Here is a 26,590-nt window from a genome sequence, read left to right on the forward strand (position 1 = left end):
TCTGGGAGAATCGCCGAAAAGAACTGGCCCTAAGAATGGCCTGCGCCGGAGTTTAGAGACCAACTTAGAGCAATTTTAGCATACACCGCATCCAGCCGGCCTGCAAAACGCGTTTGTAGTTCGTGGAAAACCGTTTTTGTTAGTTGGCTCGGACGGCCGCAGATGCAGACCCCTAAACGAAACCGTATAAAAGGATATTCGTGGAATATACTTTTTTATGAGTCGACTTTCGCGGGATCTGCTCGGAAACCGCCACGTCGACCCGCAAACAAAAAACGCCCAATTCTCGCACTTGACATAGGTCCCCACAAATAAGTTCAAAATCAAAGAACATAACACAGTTTTACCCGCAAATAAAATCCAAGTTCAATAGGACAAACGCAAAAGAGGGCCTTGCAAAAGTTACGCCCATGTCCGGCATCATCTTGGTCGATCTTCACTCCGTGCCATCGAGTCCATCTTGAAGTTCATCGCCACCACCAAATCCACCTCCGGCGCTTGTTCCATCTCCCGCACCGAAATCATCAACATTGCCACCATATAGAGCAGAGAAAACATCTCCGGAACTGTAACACGCACCGACCGACACAACCATTCTCCTCTTCAAGATCTCTCTCCTTGCCATATCATGCCATGTTTTGGTGAGATCGTCCATGTCATTGCGGTTCATTGACATGATCTTGTTCTCTTGGCGAGCAACTTGGACATGGCTTTGTTTTCAGCGGCGCGCTCTTCTCTCCTCAATGGCGGCTTTGTGCGGCCCCTCTTTCTTGAGCAATTGCCACTTTTCTTGCTTCTCCTTTGCCTTCTTCTCGGCCAACTCTTTCTTGATCTCCAACGACTTCAACAACATCAACTCGTTTGATTGCACCATGGCATCAATCTTCTCCCTCAAGCTCGATGCTTCTTACTCTCTCTCTTCATCTTCTCCTTAGTCTTCTTGTCGTCGTCGGGCTTGTTTAAATTTCTTGGGCCATCATCATCCTCATCTTCATCTATGTTTGTAAGCGAGCCTCTCTTTGGTGGGGATTCTTTGTCGATCAACTTCCACTTCTCGCACTTTTGAAACAAGTCCCAACAATGCTCTAGTTTGAAGAATTTGCCTTCCGAAGCTTCCATGTCTTTGTATCTATGTTGGGCAATCTTGTCCTACACAATGTGAACAAAGTGAAATGATGCAATCATTTCCCATGATGCAAATATGATGATGCACAACTTGAACAAAGCAAAACAAACTCACATAGTCGGATTCCACGGTTCCACTTGGAGGTGCATTGCGTACTTGCTCCAAGCAAGCTGCCCAACGGTTGCACATAGGATTGATCACCTCCCAATGCCCTTGAAGCGACTAAATTATGCGTGGAGTCCTATTAGGGTACTTTGCCATCATGCGGAAGTATTGATCTTCGATCCTTTGCCAATACCTCTTGGCGGTTTGAGAAGTAACCGTGCATGCATCAAGTGACACCGCACTCCATGCACTAATTAGAACTTGATCTTCCAAGATCGTGTAGTTCTTCGATATTTGGCTTTTCCCTATATTTGTTTGCGATTGCTCATACGCTTCCGCTTCGATCTCCTCCAATTCTTCCTCACAACCATGATCGTCCACGCCGCCCTCTGTTTCATTGTAGTCGAATGCGGCGAACGGAGCTTGATCAATGTCAACGGCCTTGGTGTCCAACAAGTTCACGAACTCGACAGTTGCATTGTTCGAACCACCACTATAGTGAACGACAACAAGTCACGAGGTATCGCAAAATGGCGTAAAGCAAACAAAAAATGACATGACCGAAGACGCATACCTTCTGGCCATTTCGTCAAACACCTCGCTTGCAGGGGAAGTAGCATCGTTGAGCGGCATCGCCGGGGCACCTCTTTTCGAGGCGGAGTGAGCGGATGAAGTAGGCGGCTTCTTTGTAGCTGGAATCCTCTTCCTCTTGCTGCCGGCGGCCTTGGTGACCTTCTCCGCCGCCGGCCGAGATCGCGCAGCAGCGTTGGCGCCCGGAGCGCGGGCCTTCGCGGCGGGGGCTGCCGGATTCCCGCCCTGCATGACCACGTTGCCCTGCCGCTTGCGGGCAGGCGCGGCGTTAACTTGGGCGACCCGCACTTTGACGGTTATTTTGACGGTTATTTTGCGTGCCGGAGCGGGATGCGGGGTCTGCTAGAGTTGCTCTTAGGCGCCCGTAATAGGAGTGTTGAGTGTTGCGAGGCTGAAAATATACTTTACACAATTTTAAATTGCTTTAAAACCGAAAGGCAGGCCCATTTAGCCATCACAAATCCCGATACTATTGATATATGCAATCAAATTGCTTTACAATTTCTATATTTTGTGGGGGCGCATGGATCAGGGATTCTCACATGGTCATTTTTCATATATCTATCTACCGCCACGTGGGTTTGATTACCACCCGAGCACGACAGGCCAGTCTCATCATTAAAGAAACAAAAATGTCGATGCAAATGCAAGGTCATCTGACAGACGGCCTTGGCAAGCTATTAAATTTTTTGTGGGGGTGGCCGGGTGAGAGCGACCCGGCTGCTTCAGCGTTAAGAACTTCCGGATGGCCTCGCCAGAAAGAAAAACTCTAGATGGATTTCTTCTGACGTGGGAACGTGATAGAAAAACTGATGCCAAGGAAACGAGATCCTCGTGTTGAAACTGAACAAAAAGAGGAGCGCCAATATCACTTTCATCGTCGAAAAGTCGAGAACTTATGATCCAGATACCGCCGGCCCTTCGCCTTCGCAGGACTATTCCGTGAAACATGTGAAGATGATGATTGATGTCGAAAAAAAAATGTGAAGATGGTGATGCTTTATAGCGGCCAGCACCAAGTAGGTCCACCGACGATCGAAAACTTCGAATGCAGCCGCGGGACGCCCTGCCAATTATTCGGCGTTGACTGCTACCAGGGGCGTTCGTTTGGATTGGCTCCCATCAGATCGCGTGGCGCTGTCGACATTGCCCTGCCCGCATGCACGTTACTTCCAGTTGAGGCAGGCCAAAACATCTCGTTCAGGAATCCCGCGCCAGGTCCCACTTTAACTATTTATTTTTCATGATAATACATGTCTCATTTATATTATAAAGATCATAGCACAAATCACATACACAGCGACCTGGCAAAACTAAATACATAGCAAAACGCTAGCCTTTACACAAAGGAACACCAGCCAAGAAGTAAAATTATAAACAAGACTGAGGAAACCTCTGAGCACCACCACAGCAGCCACCAAAAAAAGAAAAGAAATGACTGATCACCATCACACCTGAGCTCGACGCGGCTCCATCAGTGATATGCAGCTTTGCGGACCTCCAAAGTGGCTCGCCAAAGACGAAACCATTATCGTTGAACGAATCAAACCGGGGCAACACCCCGGACACGCCATCGAACTCCAGATCTGGCACCCCCACATGACTACGGGCGGGCTTCCGACAGCCATGGGGGAGGGGCGCCGGCAGGAAGGGATGGGGAGGGGGTGGGGGCTTATATAGATAGGCTTTGGAGGGGGCGACAGACTGAATGGGTCGGCCGGCTTGGGTTTGCCGTGTGCCTAAGAAACAACCCACAACAAAGTTTTTTTGAAATTTCTTCCTTTTCTTCTTCTCTTCATTAGAATAATCACATGGTTCCCAAAAATTACTAAATTTTCACATGAAACCATTTATGTTGTGTATTGGATATAAAAAAATCGAAGTCAAACCCAATTTCGGCCATCACTTTCACTCCAAACCTAACCGTTTGTAAGCATCGTATGTGACAAAATGTTCGAAACCCACTAATTTTTTTACCACGGCCTCTACATATGATATCATGAGATGTTGGCACATCTCATGATTTTTAGACATCATTTGCTTTAAAAAAAATTCATTCAGACAAGATGTTGGAAATTTCTTTTCATTTCACGGGTAAGGCCTCAAACTATGTAAATATGGGAAACAAAAACAAAAATGTACCAAATTTTAACATGGATATCATTTTTCCACTCATTTAATTCTATTATTTGAATCACTTGTAGTTCAAAGTTGACTACTTGAAATGCAATTAATTAGGTAAATATGGGAATAAAAAACAAAAATGTACCAAATTTTAACATGGAGTACCACATGTTGTATGTGGAGAGTAGAAAAAGTTTCAAGGTGAGAATAGAATATTTTTTGTTACTTTACCGTGTGCCAAATTTTTGCCATGTGTTTTTGTCGTGGCACACGGCAAAGTGGCTCTTTGTCGTGTGCCCGATAGAAAGCACACGGCAAAGCCCCAGGCACACGACAAAGAGCCGGTTTTCGGTAGTGCATGCCACTCATTTTTGTTAGGTTGACTGGTACTACCAGGCAGGCACAAGGCACTTTGATATCGTGTACCCTATATATTGTCTTCCATTGATAGATTAGTCGACCTTAGGAGCTTCTCCTCTCAGTTTGATTGATTGAGCACGTTGATATCGTTGTTGGATCCAGCAACACCAAAAAAGGTGTGCCATATCCAACGATCGTGGGAAGCAACTGCCCTAGAATGATTGTAGGTACACGGTGATCGTCATGGGTATACATCCCCTTCCATGCATAAGGATATTTTTCTTAGTGCCAATGCATACAGTCAATACTCCCTAGCATGCCAGGGCACCGTACCCATGAAGCTCACCGATCTCCATTAAGCGTTCAACATCTTGTATTATAGGTCGCCTCAAATACTTCGCCCGAAATACTGCAACCACTCCCTCCACGTATAACTTCAAACACTCTACTGCAGTACTTTCACCAATCTTAATATACTAATCTATCTAGTCTGCAGGGCTCCCATTTGCTAACTGCCTTACGACAGTAGTGCACTTTTGGAATGGCGATAACCCAGGGCGATTAGTAGCATCCAATCTTAATGTAAAAAATGGAGACCACTCACCGAGGGCATCAACAATGCACAGAAACAGAGACCTCCTCATCCTAAACCTTCTACGAAAGATTGTAGGAATTGTAGACAGGATTATGCGTGAAATAATCATCCATAAGAAGCTGATTGGCTTCTTCACGAGGCTTGGACAAATATCTCCTTGGTCCACTGTTGTGTCTCCTCCCTTGTTCAAGCACTTCAAAGTCAGCCTTCAATTATGCAACCATTCCATGTTGTAGTTCTTCTAATAATTCTTGCTCAGCTAGAAATTCATCAAATGTGTATAAATCTTGTGTATCCTGGTGTCATCCTCATCATGAGGTTCGGCATCACTCGGTGCATGTTGAGACAGCTATTGGACAATGGATATCGTGCTGGTTGCCGGCTTGCTGCTGCAGCCAGCACTACCGTTAATTTTAGATTGTACAGTCACATAACTGTTTGGCCCTATCTCTTTTGAAATGCATATTTGTTTATATTATTAAAGTTGTGAGAGGGCGCGGTTGCTGAATGTTCTAGTCTAATCAATGATCGGTGCTGAATGAATCAGCCTCCGTGTGTTTTGCATGCTCCTATTAATTTATAGGTATATGTCGAAGTCTCGAGGAGGTAGTCATACATGTGTGTGTTACATTATATGTGTGCTTCCTGCCTCCTTCCTCCTAATAATTTATAGGTATACGTCGAAGTCTCGAGGAGGTAGTCATACATGTGCATGTTGCATTATATGTGTGCTTCCTGCATCCTTCCTCCTATTAATTTATAGCTATACGTCGAGGTTTTCATGAGGTAGTCATAGGCCCCATTTGATAGAGCTCTGGCTCCTAAAATGGGAGGAGTCAGAGGAGCCACTTTTTTATGCTCCGGCTTTTCCATGTAAAACAACTCTCGCTCCTCTAGTGCTTCAAGATGGAGTCATTTTTAAGCAAACTGTTTGATAGAGCTTCAGGTGGAGCAGGAGCCGGAGCCCTGCCAAAGGGGCCTATACATGTGCAGAGACTAAAGGTTGCATGTGCTGCCTCCTTCCTAGTCTATTCTTTTATTGTGTCATTTTTTCCTAGGTCAACTAAGCCTCTAAAAGGATTTCATACACAACTCATCAAAGAGATAGATAAATGTGGATGCATACAATATAGGGGTCCCCAAGTGGGTAGAGGGTGGTTTGCGGTTTCTTCCTGTTTGTCTGTGGACCCTTGAAGCCGTGTGCCAGCTAGCATCCTCTGATTAATTGGTCGGAGATGTGTTTCTTGGGCCCTCCAATTCTTGTGCTCGTATAGATTTTATTATGGTGCTGAACGAATGAGCCTCTGCGTCTCCTATGTCGTATGTCGCCAAGGTAGTCGTACATGTGCAAAGACTATATACGCTCTTCATGCCTCCTTCCTACTCCATTTTTTTATGATGCCAGCCTGGCCTGGAAACCGATGGATCAGTTTTTCTAGGTCAACTCAGCATCTAAAAGGATTTCATTCACAACTCATCAAAGAGATAGATAAATTCGGACGGATATGGTATAATTTTTTAAAAAAAATTATGATTAGATCTTACAAAATTGGATCCTACAAATTTTATGAATGAATATACTGTTTAGGTTTTCATTATAGTTTTGGATAGGATGTTGCAGACCCTAGAAAATCACTGCAGGTTTTCATTAAACATAAAGACATGCCAATCGGTCAGTCACATGTCACATCAATTGTTTTCCTTTTTCATCAATATTAATATTGGAGTCGTAGGTCCAGCCAACCTTCAATCGATGATATATAGCGGCGTGCACCCAGCATGGGTTGAGCCTCTTTTCTTCAGCCGTGCGGGGATTCTGAGAGCTCAGCACATCTCCAGGTTTTCCTTCTAGAGGTAAGTAGTAGCCTTGCTGTTCACATCGTTTCTTGAATTCTTGTTTCCTTGCTTGGGCAATCGTGGCATAGAACCAAACGTGCCCGTAGAGCGAACGAGGAGATGCATGGACAACAACAGGCAGCCAGACCACCATAGAAAGTGCTGCAGTGGGACTGATGCGCCAAGCAATTCTTCTTGTGATTTTTGCAATCGATTCCATTATGTGCTATTTCATTCTCCAGTGACTTTCTCGTCTTTTTGATCGACGAACTGTTATGTAGTGCGTGTTTGGATGAGTGTCTGCGACAGCCATACCAAAATTTGGCCGTTGACCAGACACAAGGTTCGTGTTTGCATACCCGTCAATTTCCTTCATTTTTTAGGTCTGCGCCGGCCGATTCCTGGGCAGCCAAATCGATCGCCAAGATTTGGCCGGCCTATGTCTTTGGCAGGGCAGCGACAGCAAACCAAACCTACCCGTAGTTCTTCCTTGGGCTCCCAAAGGCCAGTGTGGATTGCCTCTTGGCATGCATGGCAACCACATCGATGACGCCGGACTGTACTCCTGATGGGGCTATCTAGCTATCCCGCTGTGTGGCTGCGACCCAAACGAGGCAGGGCCTAGGGGTCGGATACCTTCATGGCCAGGGACTGGAGGTGCTCGCCGAGCTCGAGGTCGGCCCGTCTCCCCCCTACCGCCAGGCCGGCTGGGGTCGAGCACGGCCCGCCGCCGCGCCAGGCCTGGCTCATGGAGAGAGAGACGGAGAGGAGAGACAAATAGTTTGAGAGAGAGAGAGAGTTGAGGATAAGGATAGGATGAAGGACGGACGAGTGATGAGATTCTTCTTTTTTGAAGAGAGAAACGAGTGATGAGATGGGATAAGCTAAGATATAAGAAGCACACGGGTGGGTTCGTCCGGCCCGCCAAACCAAGTGGCTCTTTGTTATGCTAAAAAAAAAGTGGCTCTTTGTTGTCGTTTCTGCCTTAGATTCCTTTTGGGATAGCATCTTTTCTTTGCGTTGGACCAGGAGAAAGAGCAAACCCAGAGAGCGACGGACATACTCCAAATTGCAACGTTACTCTCACGTGGTTTCAAAATATAAGAGTAACTAAAAAAAAGGCCGTGCGTTGTAACGGGAGAAAAGAAGATCTAGCACCTTAATAACCATAGCAGACATGTACATAGGAAATATGATTCAATTAAAAATAAGGTTCGTTGCGGCGCATAGTTCAGGACATGGATAGTCAGCTGATTCGGGTGAACAACGCTAAATATGATTATTTGTGTATACTGTATATGGGCCACGTCTTCCTCAACTCTGACAGAGTGCCAACGCGGCTTGTCTGACATTCTTAAATTCCCCAAAGCGGTGTTGAGTAATAAGCAGAACTCACATTTTGCTTCCTGTAGTTATTCACTTTTTTCTTAGCATATGCAAATATTTGAAAAAGTACTACAGTCTGAAGCAAAAGTGAAACGTACATGCTATGATTTTCATGTACTGTCAAAACAGATAACCTCTATATCACAATTCATGCATAAAAAATATGGTGCACTAAAAAGTAGAAAATGATATTTTTATAACATGATGAATAACATAAACTTGACCCTCTTGGGTATTGAATGAGGGACTCGCAGCACACGCCAAGCTGATCCCGAGAAGAAGACACACACACACACCCGATCCCCTCCTCTTGTCCTCGAGCAGACCTCTCTTCTCTTGAGATGAAGAGATATTTGATTTGCCTCCTTGGTCCTGACCAGACGATCTCTTATCTTGCAAGATCACATATTTAATGGGCCATGCAGCCAACCATCCATCAAATCACATCGTGTCTAGAAATCCGTCCTCATTGGTCCCGTGAGAACATCACATCTCGTCTATCCATCCTTTCTTTGGCCCATGCAGCCATCGGCCATCATCACATCTTGTATTCAAATTCAGTCAGCAGCCAGCTCCCACGTCAGTGAAAGTTTCAGAAACATATATGAATTGGTCTAGACAGAGCTAAGAGACCGAGGTGGTATTATTTAATGGACGAATTGATCGATGCAAGCTACACACACGAGCATATTTTAGCGAGGAACAGTTCTCAGGCGATAAATTAAATGGGCTATGGCCCATGCTGGCGTCAGGCGATAAATTAAATGGGCTCAAGCCCATGCTGGCTTGCGAGCCATACGGCTAGGCAGGCGGTCTCTTCTCGGGAATAGTACCACCTCGTAGGAATCGGCCAAAGAGACCATGTATGGAAGAAGTAAAAAAAAGGATGATGGTGAACCCGACAAAATCAATCCGTGCTTTGTTATTATTACTAGTAAACATGCTCGTGCGTTGGAATGGGAAAAGAAAAATATCACATTTCTTTAATCCAATAAAGACACCACATCCATATTAATCTAGATGGTGCTGGCGTGGATGAGGGCAAAGCCTGGACGGATTTGAAACAACCTCCGGCTTGGCATCGCGTGAGCAGCCGCGCCGTGCGCCGATCCACCCTGTCAACGTATTTGCCTTGCAAGCTCTACATCAACTTCTTCGGCTCGCTTCCCAAACGGCTCCTCCGTGCTTGCCACCACTGATCGGTAAAGTCAAATTCCGGGAGGTGTTTGTTTGCTGTAGTTGGCGAGAGTCATGACTATGATGCTCGCTCAAGTGTTGTATCAGCAACTTAGCGACCGAGGTGGAGGAATTTTGCCATAAATTTTGATGTTTTTGCCTAGAGGGACCAGACCAATTTATAATACATGCCTGATAAATCACTTGACAGACTGATAAATCTGCCTCACCGATTAACCCAACTGATATGACATAATTTTAGTTCTGACCCCCTATTGCGATAAATCGGCCTGATGAAATTTATATTTTTTACACAAAAAAGATTCCCTGTGCAGTGAATGAAATTTTAATTGCAATTTTGAACACTGGCGAACTGTATATTTAGTTATTTACACAAAATGATTGTTCACGCGTTAAAATAAGTGGCATGTGCAAAGTAATGTCATTTCCATGCAAAGCATATATTTCCCACCTCGTCACATCTCACTGACAACATACAATCTATGGCCCACAAAAATTATCTAGAACCTCAAATATATGTCCTTAGATTGCATTGCTTACTAAGTGAACTGTCTCGCTGTGATCAAAGGGACTGCTTGCTTGGTATTTATAATTATATAAAATGTCTCGAGAATAAACACCAGACGAAAAAACTAAATCTTGTCGGAAAAACTGAGCTAACTTGAACCCAGTTAAGCAACAATTGTCTAGCCTCGACCTGAACTGGCCGGTATTCTTCTTATACAACCCAAATAACTCTATTGGCGTACTCTTCTTCACAATTAGGCGTGACTGATGTTTTCTTTTGATCCTTGTTAGTAAGCTTCTTCCTGATACAACATCTAGAGAGAGAATAAATATCTGTTGCCTTAGCCCTCAGATGTAACCCCACTATGAAAGAAATGTGGTATGGTGCTGTCACTGCTATTTGCAAGAACCACATTAGCTAGCTGACTGGAATAACTGAATTGAACTAACTTTTATCGTCAAATAATTGATGTTCTACTGTGCAGGTAACGATTCCGAGATTACCAGGGATGTTCTCCATGAATACCATAGTTTAAGTTAGCACAGTCAGAAATTCCCAGGTTTTCAATGCTCAGCGAAGAACACAAGTTAGTGATCCCACCTTACACCAAAATGTATAGCTAAATCCTGCACAACGTGCTTGAAACCAGTTTATAAAACATCAGGGAAATCATACTCTACATCTGCAAGAATAAAATAAAACAAATCAACCTGGGAACCCAGCAACGACAGGCCAAAGCACGGGTAAAGAAATGAAATGACTGGCATCGAAAACTACATTTTCGTATATAATCGATAAGCAAGAAAGCTACATATAATATAAATTGTTACATCTAATGTGGATCTTGGTGACTTCTCATTGCTCAAGCAAAAAACAATCACCATGGTTTAGTCACTTGTACTTCAAAACACATTATTTCACTGGAAAGATGGACAGAGATTATCCATGATGAAAGTGACATTATGACATGAATGTACAAAGACAGCAAAAGCAAATTTTCTAAGCTTCCCACTAATTTTATTACTTTTAGAAAATTGAAATACTCAGTAGATGTTTGTTTTTTCTCAGTTAAATTGAGAGAAATATCCAACGAAACTTGATGGAGCAAAATGAGGATATATGGCCCAGTGACAGTCTGCTCGCTCGAGCTCTTGGTGGAATTTACTATTGTGGTTATAAATAGTTACAGATTTGATAACAATATATTCTGTCACAGTTGCTACGAAAACTCTATGAAGGCAAACTACCAACAACACGTTCAACTCTAGAAGAAAACTGGAAATTTGGAGGGACAAAGCAAAAAGTTTATATTGGCGGCAATAATCCTCTTAATGGCATATACTCTCAGACACTGTTTTGTACTGAAGATTTAGACACTGAAACCTGAAAAGTAGTACAATCCAGAAAAAAAACGATAGTGAAATTACAAACATTTAACTGAAGTTTAGGGTTGCATGAGCAACAACAATTTCCCGTGTCTCTACAGTAATACATATAAATGAAGCACTTTGGTGTAGAAACTGAAAAATATAAATTGGATCTCATAAGGCAGCTAAACAGTGGTGAGGTCGTATATACAAACTCAATATAGAAAGCATCATTTATTTTCGTCGACAAATGTCCAACTAATGATTGGAAATTGTTGCAAATCGACTTGTTTCCTGGAAATAGTGTGATGTGCAGTATCAATCAGCTAACACTTACAGTCGGGGCCTACTTGACCAGCTTTCCAGCAAGCGTCACAGCTTCCGCATCCTGGACACGTGGCTGAGCGTGGCAGTACTCAGTCGCGGGTTGAGCGCTTCATCAGAATTGTTTGAAACAATAAGATATCAAGCAGTCTCCCTCTAATTATTTAAGGAATGCCCATTGAGCAGTTAATACAAATTACACATCAAACTACAGTGCATTGGTAGTATATGACAAATAAAGGCGCGTGCATTATCTGGATGACAACCATGCTATCATATTCATGAAGCAGGGAAGATAACATATGAAATCTGAATTCACATCATTATACCATTTAGGCTTTGCTTTCTTCTTTCTACCACGTCCGATCCTGTCTTTAGCTCTTCCACAGGTTCCTCTTCATCTTTCACTTCAACAACTTTCTGTTGAACCAGAAGAGAACACCACCAATGCCAACAACCAAGATGTAATAAGAAAAAAGTTGTTCAGTACACACCGAGAGACATAGCCAACATACTCTACGATCTGATGCATCGTTTCAAGTGGAAATTCAAAATAGTTTGTCAGCAGCTCGTCCAACTTACTGAACCATGCCTTCAGATTAAAAGCCTTCTGCCTTGTAGCTTCATTCTTTCTGGCCTCCTCCTCTTCCTCTACATTGAGCTGGGCCTAACACAAATACAGAGATGGGGAATGGCAGGGGCTGGTTTCCTGTATCGACCGCTCGGTTTGGCCGTCCGCTAGATTGGTGATATTTCTCCTGATGACCGCGACGAAGCTATCGATCCATCAGGACGAACGTAAACTGATAATTCGAACTTTGTACCATTTACTCACTGATAAACACCATGTGCCGGACGACAGTGGCATCCAAAAAGAAATCATTTGCCTTCATGTATGGGAAGTGCAGGGCATACCTACAATTTTCTGCATCATGCTCCAAGGCCCACTATGATTTTCAGACTAAAAGGACATGTAAATTTTTTCATCCAGGAACTGAATTATGCCAAGTCTAGACGTCAATTCTTCACTTCAAGAAGAACCAACACAAAGGGAGTTCAGCAAAGATTCTATAACGTTATTAATTAAAATAGCTAGTAAATATAGTTAGACCAACTAACCTCCGTCGTACGGACTATCAACTGGGCTGCAAATCAACATGAGCACACCATGATCCAAAAACAATGAAGAGTAAAGAAAACAAACTATGGCACCATCTAGCATCAATGCATCATATCCAGAAATCATAGCACGGGCAGACGGCCGCAAATTTCGGCGTGCGTCACGGGCTTTGGGCGGAGCAATTTCGGACGGTACTTGGGCGCCAGCAGGAGGACGGAGTTGGAGGGGGGGGGGCTGGGGGTGCTTCCGGTGAAGGGGCTGCCTGGGGGCGCATGACTGCTACTTGATGTGGTTAGATGGGATCATTGGCGTCGATCCGACCATATTGAAGGGGGAGCGCCGCAGCGACAACCGAGAGAAGGAATCCGTGCTGCGCCAGGTAGGAACCTTGCTCGATATATATATATATATATATATATATATATATATATATATATATATATATATAGAGAGAGAGAGAGAGAGAGAGAGAGAGAGAGAGAGAGAGAAGACCAGCACGAGCAGATCGGGACGGGAAAACCTGATGTTGGCCGCGCAGAAAAAAAATAGGTGCGAAGAGCGAAGTAAGGGGATGACGAACAGAATTAATAAAAGGAGAAAAGGCAGAAAAAGAAAGAAATCAGGATCGGGTCTCCCGAGTAGAAGAGTACGACTCTAGCCAGTAGGCTGCTTGTGCCAGAGTTACTTGTGGTGGGATTTTTTATATGAATCATGCGCGACGGCTGGAGACTCTTAAGAAAAACGAATCATTTTTGCCACTTACGGGTGGCATTCGTGAGTAATTTTTGTCAAATTTAAAGGCAATTTTTATGACGTACGACCAGAAGCAATAGGCGGTTTATTAGTAGGTAAATATAAAGATTATTATTATTATTAGGGAGAGATTAAACAGCAGATTACAACGTTGCTCTCACGTGGTTTCACTTTCGCCATTGGTTTTGGGCCCAAAATATTTACTTGTCAAAATAATCAGGAAAGCTGTACCCGCCGACCTTTTATTTACTTGGTCAAAATATTTATTATGCACCCAAATTTATTTAGTATGCACGGTGTTGTAAAATGCATGTTACTAGATGTCTTTTTATGCCGGCAAAATGCTTAGTATGCAAGTTGTTTAATGTTCTTTATTAAGCTCGACAAATTGGTTTTACATGCATAATAAACAATTTTCGTCGCATTTACATGTACAACTCAGGAATGTAGAACGAATTTGCCTGGTCAAATCATCTGTATCAACAATGGGAACTACTCCCTCCGTCCCTAAATAACTGTCGTTTTCACTTCCCGATAAACAACTTTGACTAAATATATATAAAAATATATTACTATTTATAGTACAAAATTAACATCATTAGATAGATATTTGGATCTAGTTTTTTAATAAATTTATTCAGAGATACAAATGTCGGTCAAACTTGTGGCATGGAAACCAACGATGATCATCATTTAGGGACGGAGGGAGGACAATGGTATCACTGTATCAGCTCCCGTAAAATTATCGGTTCTGAGCGGCTACACCTACCATAAAATTATCGGTTCTGAGCAGCTACACCTACACATCATATCCTTTTTTTATTTAAACGCATATATAGTACGCAGCAAATCAATCATGCACGTGTCATTGAGGCTGTGTTTAGATTGCAAACTTTGTTTGCAAAGTTCACTGTATCACTTTTCGGATGCTATTTAGGAGGACTAAACATGATCTAATTATAAAACAAATTACACGGATGGACTGCAAATCACGAGACCTTTCTATGAAGCCTAATTAATTCGTCATTAGAGACAGTTTACTGTAGCACCACATTGTCTAATCTAGGCTTAATTAGGCTCACTAGAAAGGTCTCGCAAAAGCACCCGGGGGTTATGGAATGGGTTTTGTCAGTAATCCACATTTAATACTCCTAATTAGTGTCCAAACATTCGAAGTCACTGTAGTGATGAAAAAACTTTGCGAACTAAACAGGGCCTGAATATCAGAACATACTGAGAATGGGTTGATATGCATGCCTTTTCTATTATAAATATAGTACTACACCTTATTGATTGTTGTAACTTCCAAAGAATATATTATTGTTACTTCTTCGTAAGTCCTCATATTCAAGATCATACATTCATTTAATTTGTTTGCATGTAGCCATGGGTTCAGGTCTCTTCAAGCCTCGTGTTCATCCGGACCTCCGTGATGTTTTCTCTAAGATGTCTTTCGGTGACAAGATTGGCTTTCTAGTACGTTTTAATTAATTAATGTTTAAGAGTAATATATATATCAATTATTTATTTGATGTACATACTGCATACAGTTACATACATACATACATACATACATACATATTCCTTCAAGATATCAGGTAGTGGTTATATATTAATGTATGATCGTAAATATTATGCTATGTATGAAAATTAATCAGTATGCATGTTATTGATGTGGTCAGCGTTTTATTTTATAGCAAGATAAGGGTGTTAATTAGAGAGGATGCATACATATATAGATGAGCACATAATTAATTACATCTTGGCATTTATGAAGTATTTTTTATACTAGAATAATTTATCATAAATAAAATTTGTAAACATTTCTTTATTTGATCTTATATATACAACGCAACTAAAAGTGTGTGTGTGTGTGTATGTGTGTGTGTGTGTGTGAATTCTAACGCAACTAAAAGTTGAATTATATTTGGAGCTATTGATGCCGCATTTTAATTGTTTGATCTGTTTTAAATTAGTATCTATTCATTTGAATATATATATATATATATATATATATTCATTTTAATATCTCAAAAATTGCGCTAAATTAAGTTTGATGCACCATTTAATTAGGGAAATCTGTTATAATGAAGTATATTTTCAAATGAGTATGCATGCCAATATGTATTATTTTTTCATGCATATGGTGGTAACTAACAAATCATGTTCATAAATATGGCCATTAGAAGCACGCATATATACTTAGGCTTTATCATGCTTGTGTACCACCTTATTAACTATTCAATTGATATTCCTCATTAGTTGAAGTATTTAATTTACATATGCATACCTAATTAAATTTCCAATGTATTAATTTTTCTTAATTTCATGTAGTTTATTCATGCATTTGACAAGAGAAACTTGTGGCACAAGATGCCTGTTCCGATCGGTTTACTCTACCTGAACACCCGCCGGACCCTCCTTGAAAAATACAACCTGCTAGCTGTTGGGAGTTCTCATGGTGCTCTGTTTGACCCCAAGGAGTTCCCGTACCGCATCGGAGATGGCAAGTACAACGACCCCCATAATGCTAAGGCTGGTAGCCAATACACCTTTTTTGGGAGAAACATGAAGCCAGTTGATCAACAGGATGAGGTACTTAATTATACACTCTTTACAAAAAATCTAGTAATTTTCTTACAAAATTCCAAATTTCTAATTAAGTTTTAACAATACAAGTTAATAACTTAATGTAAATTAGTTAAGCACTTATTTCCCTTTTATTTTGGTAATTCTTGTTGTATATATATGCATGCTTTAGATGTGCTCTTCTTATCTGCTGATTTCAATTTGCATCCCTATTATTTTGTTCAGTAGAAAATTAGATACTATACATACTGAATTTAGTTAATGAAGAATAAACCTGAAATTAAAGTCTAAGAAGCCAATTAAAGGAGTAAAGATCACCAAAAAGTGTTTTATTTTTATTTCTTATTTAATATTTAGTTTGACACTTTGACTTCAAGACTAATAAAACTCCTTTTGATGAAACTTTTTGTTTGTAGTTCGTTCTGCAAGCTTCAAATAAGTAAATGAATGAATTAACGTTGAAACTCAAAAAAAATACACGAGTTTTGTCAATATTAAAAATAAGAGCTAATGTGTGCTTGTTAATTTAAAAACAAAACAATTTTCTTTTAATTATATCATACTGTTAACAGGTGGAAATCCGAGGTATGCTTTTGAATCATCAGATTATGCATAAAGTAATTAAATGTTATTTATCGATGCAGTTGATGAGCCCAGATCCATTTGTTGTGGCAACAAAGCTGTTAGCCAGGAGAGAATACAAGGACACAGGGAAACAGTTCAATATACTAGCAGCTGCATGGATACAGTTCATGGTTCATGACTGGATGGATCATATGGAGGATACCAAACAGGTGCATGCTTGATTTAATTCCTTAATTTGATAGCCTTAATTTGTTGAAGTCTTAAAAATAGAAAATCATCTTCCATTGAGAATTTGAAATATATATTGTAGTTACATGTGGTAAATTACGCGGGCGGGTCGGGTTTGGGTTTGGGTTGGACTTGTTGGGTTAGTTTGGCCTTCTAGAATATGTCGGGTCAAGTTGGGTCGGGTTGGGGGATGGACGGGTCATGTCGGACCAATTTCAATATCAACTTTTTTTATCGTATATTGATTTGAGTTGGATTGGATGCTATTTGATCTTGGATTGGGTCAGTTTTGGATCTGGTCGGGTTGGTTCAAGTCAGGTCGATTTGACTTTTTGGAAAATGTCGGGTCGGATTTAAGTCGAGTCGAGCAGATTTCTCGGGTTGGCTCAGGTTCTGCCACCTCTAATTGTTAGTTGATATATAATTCAATTTTCTTGGTTTCTTCCAGATTGAAATCACAGCTCCAAAATATGTGGCCAATGAGTGCCCCCTCAAATCGTTCAAGTTCTATGCCACAAAAGAACAACCTACGAATTCTGATGGAATACAGAGTGGTTACTACAATGTCCGCACAGCTTGGTGGTGAGTAATGCTTAAGATTTTCTTAAGTTAAGATCTTTATCAGAAATTTCTCTTAAGCACAAAGAATGAACTTAAAAAATAGAGACGATCGATGAATATATATAAATCAATGCACATTTGTACAGAAAATGTCGTAATTTTTTGCAATTTCTATGTTTGTATGTACCAAGGGATGGGAGTGCAGTATATGGTAATAATGAGAAAGAGGCAAAAAATATCAGGACTTATGTTGATGGAAAACTAGTCATAGGAGATGACGGTCTTCTTTTGCATGAGGAGAATGGTGTGCCATTATCGGGCGACGTTCGCAACGGTTGGGTTGGGGTTTCGATCTTACAAGCTCTTTTTGTTAAGGAACACAATGCAGTTTGTGATGCAATAAAGGTAAGAGAAGCATCACTATTATCTATTTGTTTAGTTTTTAGGAAGAATTTGCTACTCTTGACTTCTTGCCACCGTACCGATAAAGCTGTTATTTACCAAGACATTGATTTGTTTTCTTTATGCTGAAAATATGAAGAAAACATTACAATTTTTGTTTTAATCTCAGGAAGAACAGCCCATCCTATCAGATGAAGAATTATATCGGTATGCCAAATTGGTCACTTCTGCTGTCATTGCAAAGATTCACACTATTGATTGGACTGTCGAGCTTCTCAAGACTAAAACCATGAGAGCTGCAATGCGTGCAAATTGGTGAGGATATATTTATCTCATTTTATCATATTTACCGAAAGAAAAAAATTATCCGCTGATGATGGTATTACTTTTCCAAGTGGAAATTTTATTTACATCTGCAAATTCAAATTAATTAAATTAGTGAGAATGTGTACAATTTTACCTGATATTCTGATTGTTTTGTGAAGGTATGGATTATTGGGTAAGAAAATAAAAGATACATTTGGTCACATAGGAGGAACGGCATTAGGTGGGCTTGTGGGATTGAAGGAGCCGATCAACCATGGCGTACCTTATTCTTTGACTGAAGAGTTTACCAGTGTTTACAGAATGCATTCCTTAATACCAAGCACTCTCAAGCTCAGGGATCCGACCGGGCAACCCGCTGCAAATAATTCCCCACCGTACCTGGAAGAGTGAGTACACGATTTATGTTTGGCATCCATTCCTCTACATTTTTTATGTAGAAGATGGAATGAAAACTAACAACTTTCATTAGATCAGACAAAAAAGAGTGATACAGGTTATAAAGAAATGAGGAAAAAAATTAAGACATTCTTCTATTAGATATCGACTCTTACATCATGGATTACTGAACCTGACATTAGACACTGAACTCGACACAAACAGCTAGAATTATTATGTTTTTTAGCTTCTTTACTATACAATAAAAAGTAGAATGTATAATCTTGGTCACAATAAGTTTTCTGCTCGGTTAGCACATTTTTAGTATAACTGACATAAACACTGACACCATTTCTTTCTTGTGTCAAAATGTAGCATCGATATTGGAGAGTTGGTTGGTCTCAAGGGGGAAGACCAGCTATCAAAAATAGGGTTTGAAAAACAAACATTATCAATGGGATATCAAGCTTGTGGTGCACTTGAACTATGGAACTACCCAAGTTTCTTCAGGGACCTTATACCACAAAATTTGGATGGTACCAATCGATCTGACAGAATCGACCTTGCTGCCCTAGAAGGTATGAAATTTGGACCCAATTTATACCACTATCAGTAGAGGATCATGATTTTGCACCATGTCAAATTGGTACAAGGATCCACCAAGAATAATCCAATGCATAAAAATATTTAAAATAACTCATACTGGCAACAAATTAAGTACTAGAACAAGTATTTTGTAACCTTAAACTACTATGTTGAAATTTATCACAACATACTTTTTAGTTTTCAAGAATTCCAAAACTGTTATTGTACTAACCAGATTGAAAATACAAGATTCTCTTACCAAGACATATATCATGCTTGTATCTTGTAACCTTAGCACCACTCTCTAATCTATCACAACTACCATTTATTTAAAAAACAAGGACATTGTTGCATACTAGTATAAACAACAATGTTAAGCAAAAACTGTACTCTTCAAGTTAAATAAAGAGGATTACCGTGTCTAATGCCTTTGATAATGATTGCACTGAGATTAATATCATTTTATTTTCCTCCAAATTAAAGTATACCGAGACAGGGAGAGAAGTGTACCAAGGTACAATGAGTTCAGGAGGAGACTATTTCTGATTCCAATAAAAAGTTGGGAGGATCTGACAAGTGACAAGGATGCAATTGAAGACATAAGAGCAATATATGGAGATGATGTAGAGAAATTGGATCTTCTTGTTGGTCTTATGGCAGAGAAAAAAATCAAGGGATTTGCCATAAGCGAAACAGCATTCAACATTTTCATTTTAATGGCATCAAGGTGATATTTAGTTTTAACTGATATTGAATGCTAGACAAAGTACCAAATTTGATTTAAGCCCTTGTTAAATGTATTAGGAAACAACTGAGAATGTGGCTTAAGCTAATTTTCACTGATTCAAAATTTACCCAAACCGAAGTTCAAAAAGGCAAGAAAACATAACGATGTGACCATTATGGGTGCTTTACTGGTAGATCCAGAATGTTACCAGAAAAAAGAAGTAGTCAAATGAGGAAGTACTAATTTGATATCATAACTACTCAGTTAAGATATGAATATTAATTTAACACATCTCTATAAACAGGAGGCTCGAAGCAGATCGATTTATTACAAGCAATTTCAATGAGAAAACATACACCAAGAAGGGGATGCAATGGGTCAAAACAACTGAAGGCCTACGAGATGTGATCAACCGGCACTACCCTGAAATTACTGCCAAGTGGATGAAGTCCTCTAGTGCTTTCTCTGTGTGGGATGCAGACTACTAGTGCAAAAATAAAAGGGCCATGTCATATGTACTGCATGCAATTCGGCAAGTTCTATGAAGTATTATTTGTTTACAAAATTATGGTGTTTGTTCAGTGAAATAAATATACTTAAATATGTCAGTGTAATATATGTAATAGGATTCATTATTGCATGACACAAGTGGTATGCTTATTTGTTTACATTTCATTATTGTACATTATTATTTGTTCATTGTAATTAAGTATGGCTGGGAAATAAGTAGGAGGAGACCATAAAACATATTCCTTCAATCTTCTCTTTGATTACATCTTTCTTTTCTTTCTTTTGGTTTTGGTTACAGTGTATACTTGTACATCTACGTATACCAATTAAAGAAATATTGGGATTGATCACCATCTTTTTCTGTAAAATAATAAAATAAATCTCCAGTCGCAATTTTGGCCAATTTTGCCCCGTTTCATGGACTATATCATTGATAGAATTGCAACTCTGATTGCTGATTAAGAATTGTCATTCGATTTCATTCTAACAGCTGTCGTGCTTTATTCAATTTTGTGTATTCGCTTTGCGACAGCATCTAAAACCAGCGCCGTGCCGATCGCTTGCAATATGAAAAGCGCTGAGGTAGAACACATGGGCCCCCAAACATGTCGGCCCACCGGCATGTGGCCCAAAGTCCAGAACTGTGAGCCTGTCTGAGTATTATATTATTAGCTAAACCCCCATAATGTATGTGCGTTGCACATAACATCAAGATGCATTTGTATGAGTATTTTATCTTGTGAGAGAAAAGGATGAACGAGGGAAGGCCTTATTTGCAAATGTCAAGAGGTGTGTGGGTACCGTTTGCAAAATTGACATAGTTTCCTTCCTATCCTTCAGATATAAATTGGACGACCTGTATTGCAGGATGGCAAGCACACCATCATCACCAACTCGTCTATACTATGTTAAAAAAACTCTGTTTTTTATAATTATATATGTTATATATATTCCCTTTGATTTTTCTTATATATAAAGTTGTGATATAAAAGATTTTTATATTTCTTTACAGAGGGAGTATCTCTCTGTCAAAAATATATTTATGTGTAACTAGTTACTCTTGTCTTTCTACTTCCTTTCGCTGATATGTGGGGCATCCGGCAAAGGGGTGCACGTGCCATATGCACCAAATTAGAGTGCACAACTGCACGGTAAACACACCCCGGTCGTAGTGCCGCAGTAATGCCCAATGAGCCGTTAAATCACAAAGAAAACACCTTTCCAGCTTTAGTTGTAAGTTGGATGGACGAAGCGGCAATATTTCACCGGGTCTGAATCCCCTTCTCCCTCATCTGCTTGTTCAGAGAAAACCCCCTCTTGGCGATTGCATAGGGTTTTCTCATGGAGAACCAGGTACGAATTCTTCATCCATCCCCAATAAATCCAAGTCCATTGGTCGCGGGTAATCCTAGGATGGCAGCCGCCGCAGTTGATGCATTTTTCTTCCTACTGAATCTAGTGTGTTTCATTTGCAGTGCCCGAAGTGCGAGGACCTACAGGTTTCTGCGCCCTCGGCGAGATGCCACACTTGTTCCTTCTCATCCTAACACAGGATTTTAAAACACACACAGTACGTTCGTAGAATCCTCTTTTCTATCCGGGTGGGTTTTTTTGAACATGTTGTCGACTAATTTAGTAATTTGGATTGCTATATTTGGATAAAAGGTACTAGTACCATGGTCAACACTGACATGAATGAGGAAATTATTTCTAGATTTGGATAGGGAATACATTGTGTTCTCATATTTTTTTTCCTGCAGTGCATTCCTTACTCTGCTAGAACACATGTACTCAAGATGCTCGGCCTTGCCATAACTGAATACACCAGTTTAATGGTCACAGTGAAGACAAGCCATGGATATAAGTTCCGAGTTGGGTTCATGAACCAAGAAGATCGCTGCTTTTTTATGGCTAAACTTGGATAAACTTTCTCAAGTGTTACGGACTGAAAGTTGGCGCACGAATGTTGATGGAAAGCAGAACCTGGTCTCATCTTCACTGTGATTTTCCACCCCGATGTCGTTCCAATTGTTTATCCATGTTAGTCTTGTATCTGGTTCTTGCTTGTTGCCTCGATTACTTCTTAATCCACCTATTCTGTCTAACTTATCACAATTTAACTTTAGAAATAGCAACGAATCTCTTACGAAGTTGCTACTTCTAACTAATATTTTCTTATAATTGGTGGCACGTGTAGGTTTTTTCAGAGTTAAGTAGGCTACTCGTTTGTTATTCTATAAGAACTTGGTTGTTACTGATGGCACTGAAGTTGACTGGGACAACATCCACAAGTTCCTACACTTTATTGATCGTCTTGAGGTCCTTGTGGGGCGTTTCAATGGTGAAAGGGCACGTGGGATATGTGTGCCACTGCTGCACTCATTGAATAGGTCCAACTATGTCGAGAAACTTATGGTACGGGCTGTTTTCTGTTATATATGTTGTTCATAAACTCTTGCTTATACACAGTTTTACAGTTGTGATCTTCTTGAAACAAAAACTGCCCAGTTCTATTGTTCCTATACAGATGCCTGACCATGGTCGGGTCAGACTTGCGCTTGGTCACAACATGATGTTTATGTCGACCTACTGCATTCCCCTTGGAGGTGAAAAGATACTTATTCATGGGTGGTCTCAAATAATGAAGGCCTGTCCATCTTGGAGAATAGGACAGAAGATTATGTTCCTGCTTTTCCATGGCTCTAAAGCGAATATCATGTTTATTGACCACATTGCGAGATGAAGCCACTTTCAGAAGGTTGTGGATGCGCGGGGCGGCGACTGAGCCTTCTCTCTACTATGATGTCTACTACACAACCTTCTTCTTGTAGACGTTGTTGGGCCTCCAAGTGCAGAGGTTTGTAGGACAGTAGCAAATTTCCCTCAAGTGGATGACTTAAGGTTTATCAATCCGTAGGAGGCGTAGGATAAAGATGGTCTCTCTCAAGCAACCCTGCAACCAAATAACAAAGAGTCTCTTGTGTCCCCAACACACCCAATACAATGGTAAATTGTATAGGTGCACTAGTTCGGCGAAGAGATGGTGATACAAGTGGTATATGGATAGTAGATAATGGTTTTTGTAATCTAAAAATATAAAAACAGCAAGGTAACTAATGGTAAAAGTGAGCGTAAACGGTATTGCAATGCTAGGAAACAAGGCCGAGGGTTCATACTTTCACTAGTGTAAGTCCTCTCAACAATAATAACATAATTGGATCATATAACTATCCCTCAACATGCAACAAAGAGTCACGCCAAAGTCACTAATAGCGGAGAGCAAACGAAGATATTATGGTAGGGTACGAAACCACCTCAAAGTTATTCTTCCCAATCAATCCGTTGGGCTATTCCTATAAGTGTCACAAACAGCCCTAGAGTTCGTACTAGAATAACACCTTAAGACACAAATCAACCAAAACCCTAATGTCACCTAGATACTCCAATGTCACCTCAAGTATCCGTGGGTGTGATTATACAATATGCCTCACACAATCTCAGATTCATCTATTCAACCAACACAAAGGACCTCAAAGAGTGCCCCAAAATTCCTACCGGAGAATCACGACGAAAACATGTGCCAACCCCTATGCATAGGTTCATGGGCGGAACCCGCAAGTTTATCACCAAAACATACATCAAGTGAATCACGTGGTATCCCATTGTCACCACAGATACGCACGGGAAGACATACATCAAGTGTTCTCAAATCTTTTAAACACTACTGGAATCAGCTCATTTGCCATCTGCCAGCTCTTTGCCATCAGCTAGCGGACGGCAAAGAAGCTCTTTGCCATCAGCTACCCAAAAGCAGACGGCAAAGAAATGGCAGACGGCAAAGAAGCTCTTTGCCGTCCGCGAGCTCTTTGCCGTCTGCCAACAGACGGCAAAGAGAGGTGGCCCCACCCCCCGCCCGTTTGGAAAAAAACTTAACGGCCCACCTCTTTGCTGTCTGCCAGCAGACGGCAAAGAGGCAAAAGGGCGGACGGCAAAGAGAGGCGGACGGCAAAGAGGACACTACCTAACGGCCCGTACCCCCCCGCCCGTTACTCTGTTCTCTCCTCGCCCCCGACGCGCCCCGCCAGCACTTCCCACCCCACCGCCGCCGCCGCCGCCCGCCGCGCGCCGCCGCCCCACCGCCCCGTCGCCCCCCCCGCCCCGGCCCCCCGCCGCCCCGGTCCCCCGCCGCCCCGTGCCCCACCGCCCCGGGCCCGGCCCCCCACCGCCCCGGCCCCGGCCAGCTCCTCCACCGGGGGCCTCCTCCACCGCCCCGCCCCCCTCCTCCACCGGCCCTGCCCCAGGTGAACCCCCCTCCTTTTTTTTCTGTTTTTTTTTCCTTTTTAGTTTTAGTTTAGATTTAGTTTTAGTTTTAGTTTTAGGTTTAGTTTTAGTTTAGTTTTAGGTTTAGATTTAGTTTTTTCCTTTTTTTCTGTTTTATTAGTTTTAGGTTTATGTTTAGTTTAGATTTAGTTTTAGTTTTAGTTTTAGGTTTAGGTTTAGTTTTAGGTTTAGTTTAGTTTGAGGAAAGAAGAAGAAGAAGAGAAAAAGAGGAGAGGAGGAGAAGAAGAAGAGGAAAAAGGAAAGGAAGAAGAAGAAGAGGAGGAGGAGAAGAAAAAAGAAGAAGAGGAAGAAGAAGAAGAAGAAAAAAGAGGAGAGGAGGAGAAGAAGAAGAGGAAAAAGGAAAGGAGGAAGAAGAAGAAGAAGAAGAATAAGGAAAAAAGGAAGAAAAGGAAGAAAAGGAAGAATAGGAAGAAGAAGAAAAGGAAAAAAGAGGAAAAAACCCCGACCCGACACGGCACCCCGACCCAACACGGCACCCCGACCCCGACCCGGCACCCCGACACGACACCCCGACCCCTAGACCCGACCCCGACACCTCGACCCCGACCCCGACCCCGACACCCCGACCCCGACCCCGACACCCCGACCCCGAGCCTGACCCGACACCCCGACACCGACACGGCACCCCGACCCCGAGACCCCGACCCCGACACCGACACCCCGACCCCGAGACCCCGACCCCGACCCCGACACGACACCTCGACACCGACACCCTGACACCACACCCACCCTTACCCCGACACCGACACGGCACCCCGACCCCGACCCGGCACCCCGACCAGACACCCCGACCCCGAGACCCCGACCCCGAGCCTGACCCGACAACCCGACCCCGAGACCCCGACCCCGAGCCTGACCCGACACCCCGACCCCGAGACCCCGACCCCGGGCCTGACCCGACACCCCGACCCCGACACCGACACGGCACCCCGACCCCGACCCCGACACCCCGACCCCGACACCCCGACCCCCTGAGCCTGACCCGACACCCCGACCCCGAGCCTGACCCGACACCCTGACCCCGACACCACACCCCGACCCCGAAACAACACCCCGACACCGACACGGCACTACCCCGACATCGACACGACACCCCAACCCCCCGACCCCGAAACAGCACCCCGACCCCGACACGGCACCCCGACACCGACAGGACACCCCGACCACCGACACCTCCCGAAAAGGTGTTCTTTGGCCTTCCAGAGGCCGACGGGGTCATATACTTGTGAATTATTAGTTAGGTCATATATTTTTCGATTTTGTTATGAAAAACATCATATATAATTGTGTTGATCGTGTAGTTTTAAATGTGCAGTTGTTTCATCGCTGCGAGGTTTGGTGTTCGACGACCTCGCCGTGCGTTTGACGAGCTCTGCCCCTTCGTTCGTGGGTGAGCACAAATGACAAGTCCTCCTCCCCCATTAATTATTTGATCTATTCCGATGAAACTTGATAGCTAGCTATATATGTGTCTTGAATCATCAGTATGCGTAACCAATATGTGTCTCCCGTTCGAAAGCGTCATAGTTATAAATATGCATGCATTTGCATATTTATAACCTTGATTCTTTCAAATTGTCCAACGCTATCCATGGACAGCCCGAGTATGTGTAGATTGGGTTCATTTTCCCATATGCTTTGCTTCGGATCCGACGCATATATTTCGTCAGTGCCTCCCCTATTGTTCTCCGGGTACACATCCTCTCTCTTTATTGCAGAGACGTGTATCAGGAGAACAGCGGGGAGGTGCTGCCGAAATTTTGCGTCGGATCCGGAGCATAGCATGGGAAAATGAACCCAATCTACACATACACGGGTGGGATTAGGACCTATCATTACCTATTAGAGTGTAGGTTGCATGGACGTAATAAAATTGACAAAGTAGATCAACTGATGAATATATACATGGTGAATTACATATATAATTGTTGTGTGTCCAGTAGCTCTGAAAGTCAAGATGAGTGACCG

At 42.1% G+C, this 26,590-nt stretch overlaps 1 protein-coding gene and 1 pseudogene across 2 annotated transcripts; one reads left to right on the forward strand and one right to left on the reverse strand.

Annotated features, from left to right (window-relative positions):
• Positions 1–4,588: 4,588 nt before the first annotated feature.
• LOC147976229 (uncharacterized) lies at positions 4,589–7,487 on the reverse strand (annotated as a pseudogene).
• Positions 6,605–20,441, forward strand: LOC125552198 (alpha-dioxygenase PIOX). Of its 2 annotated transcripts, XM_048715682.2 has the most exons (12): positions 6,717–6,755; positions 10,313–10,414; positions 14,777–14,868; positions 15,727–15,987; positions 16,626–16,775; positions 17,243–17,376; positions 17,547–17,760; positions 17,927–18,072; positions 18,243–18,470; positions 18,835–19,037; positions 19,528–19,771; positions 20,076–20,441. In XM_048715682.2, the coding sequence occupies exons 3-12, from the start codon at positions 14,779–14,781 to the stop codon at positions 20,257–20,259; spliced, it is 1,854 nt and encodes a 617-aa protein (XP_048571639.2). In that variant the 5' UTR covers positions 6,717–6,755; positions 10,313–10,414; positions 14,777–14,778; the 3' UTR covers positions 20,260–20,441. The 2 variants fall into 2 exon arrangements, with proteins under 2 accessions (XP_048571638.2, XP_048571639.2); XM_048715681.2 differs by lacking the exon at positions 10,313–10,414 and having other exon boundaries at positions 6,605–6,755.
• The last annotated feature ends 6,149 nt before the right edge of the window (positions 20,442–26,590 follow it).

The sequence above is a fragment of the Triticum urartu genome, chromosome 4A (assembly GCF_056163025.1).
Source record: "Triticum urartu cultivar PI428250 chromosome 4A, HENAU_Tu73, whole genome shotgun sequence".
Taxonomy (NCBI): domain Eukaryota; kingdom Viridiplantae; phylum Streptophyta; class Magnoliopsida; order Poales; family Poaceae; genus Triticum; species Triticum urartu.